This window comes from Syzygium oleosum, unplaced genomic scaffold (assembly GCF_021117445.2).
Source record: "Syzygium oleosum isolate NSW1041296 unplaced genomic scaffold, Sole_v2.1 Sole_v2.53, whole genome shotgun sequence".
In the NCBI taxonomy this organism is placed as follows: Eukaryota; Viridiplantae; Streptophyta; class Magnoliopsida; order Myrtales; family Myrtaceae; genus Syzygium; species Syzygium oleosum.
The window spans coordinates 912336-919456 of NW_026607537.1; the positions used below are offsets into that span (position 1 = coordinate 912336).

Genomic DNA, 7121 nt, shown 5'->3' on the forward strand with positions numbered 1-7121 from the left:
GTGATCGTTGAGGTTCTGTGGCAACCATCTTAGGACACCATCTTCACTTAGTATACCGCTTTTATAAATCGGTCTAATTAAATTACCCTAAATACATGGTAACACGCATTGTACGTCAGCTCCCTTGTCCTCCTCCACTTGGGCAACGCATCTATTAGGTATGTTAATTATTGCTTTGGGGGTCTCATATGCTTCGTGCCCTGTACATCGAGTCCTCTCAGCTCCGGTTCGAGCGAGTACCTTGAATTTCGATTTTGATACCTTAGTTCCTCCCAAATGTCTTCAACAATTGAAATTCGGAGCAGAACGTTCGAAATTAACAAGGCAGTGATTGTCTTTAACCATGACATCTAAAGATCACGATTGCATTTCTGGGCCTAGTGTAAAAGCAGGTGCTTACACCTTTCCACCCCGTGATAAATTTAACGAGATCTGCCCAAATTTTCTCTTTACCATCATGACAAATTCAACACGACCTTTCTATCCCGATGCGGCGCACACAACACGTGCGCGCGGGAGAGCCATTATCAGGTCATGTTGGGAAAAAATCGAATCCCCAGATGATTAGATGATTGCAATTTATAATGTGGTTATGTTTTTGCCTACTTTACAGTGATGGCCACAGAAAGAGGAGACGCGAAACGAAGCAACAAACCGAAATCGAAAGATTCAATCAAATCCAATAATTATAAAAAAAAAAAAAGGGGGAAGGAGGAAAAATTCGAAACAAATCTACAATTTTGTCTTCCTCGACCCGAAGACCGCCAAAACTGACCGTCTCCCGACGGGCCACCACCGCGGGCTAGAGGGGGAGGCCCACTGGCCCAGCGTTCAATCTCGTCGCCCCCCACTTCCCCTCCCTCGCACGTGCGTCCCCACCAGCGTCACACGTCACTCCCCCCCCCCAAACCAACCGCCCAATTAAAAACGAAACAGAGCAGAAAGCGAAGAAGGAGAAAAGCCGGGTGCGAAGAAAAGCTTCTAGAAGATCAGATACCTCCACTTTTCTTTCTTTCCTTTCTTTTCTTTTTTCACAAATATGACCCTGCATGTACAGTTAAATGTACACAAAATGCCATCTACAGAAAAGCCGGGTTCTCTTTAGGGTTTTGCTTTAGGTCTCTGACTTCAATCGACAGTCTCCTCAGCTACTTTGATTCCATGTCAAGTAACCGTTGTGTTCATGTCATGGCATTCGCCTCGGCGGAAACACCACAAATATGATCATCGTGGTTCAGTGAAATGAAATGGGAATACTGATCTTGGGTCTCTCTCTTTTATCTTCTTTTCTTCCCAATATCATGCGGTCTATGTGATTTTCTCTCTAATTTTTGGCACCAACGCAGGTTTATCTTCATGATTACACAGTTTGGTCTTCTGGGGTTTAATACTCGGCGACGGATGAAGTGTGGGTGTTCATATCTCAAATGAGAAAAGCAGGAAGATTGCTTTAGACACATCATGGTCACGGTTGTTTTAGTGTTGAAAATGATCAAATGATCGAATTGTTAGTGTTAATTCATAGGTCGCATGATTCTTAGCGCACCGCCAACGGACAATATTCAAATCCTGAGCTTCCTTAAACTTTTGAAAGGCTTAATATAAGTGACAATTGCGCATCGTAATGCTGTGATAGAATCGCGCCATAGTAGTAACTCTGGCACACTCAATAAGGTAGTCCAGTTGCCCGAATCTCTCTCTCTAACTCGAGCCCTAAGTAATGGTAGGGCTTAAGCTGCCGAGAATCGTGCATCTCGATGCGTAGTCACGAACCTGCACAATACAGAAAAGGCAACCCTCGAGTTCTGGGCCTTAGCTCGCTAGTCTCTAGTTAAGGGTTACTCGCGAAGGACCTATTTTGCGAGTCCATATGTATCATGGCATCACCGGTTAAGAGCCGTCGTCTTGGAGGTCTATATGAAGTTATTACAGTACAAATAGTTTGGTGAATTGCGTGGATGTACCAAAAGCTCAAACGACAGATTCATCACACAGCTCAAGGTTCATGTCACTGGCCATCAGGCTCCTTTTCATGATGAGGATTACAAGAGATTCCACTGTTCCTAATTTCCTAGTTCGAGCTTTTCATCTGCAGCTGCCCCAGGTCTGGAATGTCTGCACGTCTAGCATGTAGTAATGATGCCGGATAAACAATTACAATGTGGCTGCGGAAAGTCCGCCTTTTCGCTAATGTATGTATAATGGCCGACCAAAATGGACCACGCGATTTACAGCTGAAGAACAGGGACCGCGAACAAACCTCACATCTTACACTTCCCACGGATGGTTCAAAAGATTGCAAAACCAAATCGGGGCAAGCAAATATATCACCCGGACACGACACCTTGCAGAATGCACTAAAGATTAGGCTAGCTTAGCAATTCACTGGGGCCATTTCCTGCTTCGGCTGCCGGGGCTACTGATGATGCTCCTTGTATTGCTTGACTCCGGTGGACTAGGCCCGCTTCTCTGACCATATACACTTCCCCGGTGACCTGAACTCGAATCACGCCCTCTCTGGACCTCCATCTCCAAACTCTTTGCTTCATCCACCAGCTTCAGTATCTGTTTGAAAGGCAAGTAGTCTCTACAGACATTAGAAGACATTTTCGGAGCATAAATGGTGTAATGAGGGGTCGAAAACGGATCACTCAATAACAAGCTATTGAAACTTGACTTCAAAGAGTTCCCTTTCAACTGTTAATATTGAGAGAAACAAACAAAATTCATGAGCAGACTTGAGGTTTTTCAGCAAGACTGTTGACTGATCCTCACTGTCCCATAATATCTGAATGTAGGTTAGTTATTTACCCAAATCTCGTTCTCTATCACACGATCCTGAAATACTCTAATGGCAGGGCTTAAACTGCAAAAAAAAAAAACTAACGAAAAAGAGATGTGCATTCAGTACAAATCAACAGTGACACAAAATCAATGGGCATCAAAGGTAATAGATTCTCGCCAGTATTCTGTTAACTTGCACATGGAAGCCTGATACGTTGAGGTGTGATGAATAAAAGTAAGCGGATGTGCTTTCCCATCCCTAGATGGAAAATAAGCGCGGAAAGTCAAAATAAATGCCGCAAGGTGAACAGTAACAGAAACACAATGCTTGAAAGTGGCGGTACTCAAGTCCCACATCATATTTTGTCTGATGGCTTCAACATATGCTGCCCTTTCCTCTTCATAAATGACACGTTGCAGGTCCGTAAATGAAGTTAGAGGTGAAAACGCCCAAGACAGGTGGAATCGGAACGCAGAAGTGGCCCAAAAAAGGTAAAGAATGAATGGAGAAAAAGATAAAGTGCAAAAGGAAAGGATAATTAAGTGCCGAGTACATACTCATGTATACCTCATGTCCAAGTTTGACCTATGCATAGCCTCTTGCATGCTTTCTGTCATATCCATGGGATCTATAGCAACAATGGCGGTGCTGCTTGGATTTCCATTGCGATAATTTTCACCAATTATCTCTCTTCCGAGATAATTGGTATCAGCGTCAGCAAAGAAACCCCCCAAGTCCGATGACCTTCCCCGCCCCTAGAAGTTCATGCGAAATATCATTCATCAAGCTATGTTACCATAAACTACCATTAGATAGAATAATTGATAGACCACAATCTAATGAGGTGACTGCCTTACAGTTCCTTGACTCCAATCCTGTTGGCTTTACGTTAAATTGTAACCCACCTTCTTAGTTCCAGCAGAGATTCTGGAATCGCCAGTGTCCACTTCGGGGTTCTCCCCCCTTCCAGAGTTAGATCGTGCCAACAAATTCTCGGAGGAACTCAAAGATGATTCCAAGTCTATGACCGAACTTCTATTAACCGGAGATAGAGGGATAGGTCTTGATATCTGGTTTTGCTTCCCATCTGAAGATTGGAAAGCTATGACTTGAATTCTCCCAACCTGAAAACCCATAACATTGCAGTCAAATTGCTTTAAACTATCCACAACCTATTTATCAAATGAACTGTTTAACCGATTTGAAAGCTGCAAAACGTGTTGAGGGAAACTTAAAGAGTCCACATACCTTGTTAATATCCTCGCTAAAGCAGGAAAATATCAACCCAATGAATCCATAATCTAGGAGTTGATACATTGCATGTGTCCGTACATCTGCACAAAGTAGCACTCAAAAACCATCTTTGGAAAAAACCTGAGAAAACGCTATCAAGTTTGAATGAAAACGGCCTCATTCAATTCCCGAATCAAGTAAAGTAAATCATAAACTAGTGAAACGTGGTGAGGCCCTGGTGCAGCAATATAGAGAGGTGCCAATGCTTTGTCCTTATAGAAATAATATCTCATGCTTGATGTGCATTTCATTATTAATTTACTCCACAAAAAGTAGCAATTCGCAATGCTTACCAACATGGGACGGTAGAACCGTTCTATGTGGGTGCGAATGGTACCATCCAATTACTCTTGTTGTTCTTCCCGTTGACATGGTCATCTCGTGCTGTCTAGTCTAGTTAACCAAGAACATGATTGGCAAGATCCAAACAAGCAGCTAGCAATGTGCGATAGCGAGTAATAATTAAATTTGTATATTTTAAATTACCATAGCATAATGGGCAAGAAACAGTTTTTGGTCCTTTTAATTAGAATCAACTACAGCAGATTCAGCTTGTCGAAAGCAAACTATGTTGATAAAAAAATTGCCACGTTAGACTTCCTCCTTTGGTAGACTTGCATACATCCCCATTGTTCCGATTATGTGATTTATATAGGGTATTGATATTTTTAGTAAGTTGAGAGCAAAAGCTCCCCTAGATGGAATCAAATCAACAAATTTAACCATCAGAAACACGTACCTTCTCAAATCTTTTTACAATCTAGCCATAAAAGTCACAAAAATGTTGCCAAAAACAACAACAGAAAAAAAACATGATGATACATCTTATGACCTGCTAAAACAAGAAGACTGATGAAGAAACTCATGCAATTTTTGTTCATTACAGAATATGAAATCTATATAGGCAAATTAATGTTGAGCTCAAGAGATGAAGGCTTTAAAGGGGTTGATGAGCGAGTAAGGAAACAGAAAGAATATTTCAGCCAGCGCCGATGCAGCAGCCAACTGTTTGGGATTTGTCTCAACACGATCTTTTTGCCGGTCATATCGTTTTTTGAAGCGATGCACCCCAAATTAGTGCTGTGATAGTCCCCTTTTTTGAGTGCTGCAACATAAGAAACAAACTATCATAATAATTCTAGTAAAACCAAAAGAATATGGAATGGTAAGAAGAATGCACATGGAATTTCATTCTAAGCTGTAGATCAGCTAAATATGGTCTATTCTTGCTCCAAAGCAAGGAGATAAACGACCGGTTCTCCTAGATATATCTAAATTTCAGTGCAACACTCAGTTATAGCTGCTTTACGAGTTTTGAAAATAAATAAAATAAAATAAAATCGAGAACCCCGTTTATCCCCCAATGAATCCATGGCAACCCGACCTACGTAAGAGGCTTCACTTAACTACAGTTAGCTGACCGTGGCTGACCACATGTTGTCACTTTCAAATCCCGGGGCCAAAAATGAAAATGATAAGGATCTCCAAATAACAGAGAATTACCGAGCGTTATTCCAGGTCGACCGAATGTCAATTTGACCACAGAAACCAACCAAAGAAAACAAGGAATAGATGAGGCTAAACAATGAGTAAAAAATGTATAGACATTGACACCTTCAAGCAACTAAGCCCCCTTCCAGGAATGAACAGGTCAATCTGATATTTAGACCCAACTAAGTGCCGATTTTGCATGTCGTCTACACACTAATCCATCGCAGAACTACAAAAGCTAAAGGAAAATGTTCTGGTGCTACAATATGAGTCATCTGTTATTATGTCTTGAATCATTTTTTCTTGTAAAGTGCAATAGGAGTATCATTACCAAAATGCATCCCGAGCCCCCAAAAGGAACCAGTTCGCACAGGTCTGCTTCGTGTAAGAGGTCAAATTACCAAGTTCGCTATTCTCATCACTTAACTGACCTCAATTCCATGATATACTATTCAATAGCATTTCCCACAGCCAAAGAGTTGATGCGTTGTCCCTCGTGCACTTGATGCCAAGCACTTTTCAGAATGACACACAAGGTCTCATTAACTTCTTCAAAACAGAGATATTCTTGACAATATCAAAACATCTCACTGCATATACAAGTTTGGGCTTTTCTTTTATTTTTTTTACTTTTGCCTTCACAACCGAGTTTTGGTACGAACACCTTAACTCCAGCCTCCAGCAATGCATGTAATCCCACACGACTGCCGAGATAAAGAAAAGAAAGCCACGATATTCTAGATGAAAATTAGATTGAAAGGAAAAATTATGGCGGTCGAAGCAGAATATGGCCTAATTCGTCAGTTTTCCAGTTCATCCGAATATGAACTAACATTGAAGTGAGCACACTAACTGACATACAATCTTGCAAGCTAGCAATTCTTCCAAAGTAGGAACTTAACGAGAGAGCGAAAATGGGGGAGAAAAAAGAACGTTTTCACAGATAATCGCCTATTGCCCTGCATCCATAGACAGAGTTATTACTCGAAACGCGGCACGAAAATATTCATCCAAATAGCAAAAGACAGAACCCCAAAATCCGAACGTCATCGACCTAGCTCAAACAAGGTTGCCAATTCACCGCAAATCCACCTCCTCTGAGACGACACCCAACCGATTAAACGAATAAAAAATCGAACTTTGCCTTTCGATTCAACGGTCGAGGCGTAATTGTTGCCGCTAATCGGGACAAGCACTCATATCGATCACGGGTCGTCCAAAATGGATCTGCGGGGACAGCCAAAAATGCTTTTTTTTTTCTTTTTTCTAAAGAAAAATCGCTTGGAATCCTATTTCCACTTCGCTCATCGTCATCCAGAAATCAGTACCGCGCGTCATCGACCCATTTCTGCTACACGCGAATCGGTTGCGGGGAAAAGGAAAGGGAGACAAGTAAAGAATGCGGAAGCACGAAGACAAGAGCGGCTCTTGAATCAGGAGAGCTCACCTCGACGTCGCCGAGGAGGAGGCCCATGATCTCTTCGGTCGAACTCTAATAAAAGTTTTTCAATTTAGTTATTGGGTAATCAAATTCTAAGGTTCATGTTAACTA

General features: G+C 41.8%; 1 protein-coding gene and 1 long non-coding RNA gene across 2 annotated transcripts; both read right to left on the minus strand.

The window, feature by feature from the left end:
* Positions 1–1941: 1941 nt before the first annotated feature.
* LOC130136863 (uncharacterized) lies at positions 1942–2867 on the minus strand. Its single transcript, XR_008815574.1, has 2 exons — positions 2739–2867; positions 1942–2565 (listed from the first exon to the last, which is right to left on the minus strand). It is a non-coding gene; the product is annotated as an uncharacterized LOC130136863 (long non-coding RNA).
* Positions 2868–3270: 403 nt separating this feature from the next.
* On the minus strand, positions 3271–5715 carry LOC130136862 (uncharacterized). Its single transcript, XM_056307409.1, has 4 exons — positions 5582–5715; positions 4034–5183; positions 3691–3909; positions 3271–3540 (listed from the first exon to the last, which is right to left on the minus strand). Exons 2-4 carry the CDS (start codon positions 4100–4102, stop codon positions 3343–3345), a joined length of 486 nt encoding a protein of 161 aa, XP_056163384.1. The 5' UTR covers positions 4103–5183; positions 5582–5715; the 3' UTR covers positions 3271–3342.
* Positions 5716–7121: the final 1406 nt, after the last annotated feature.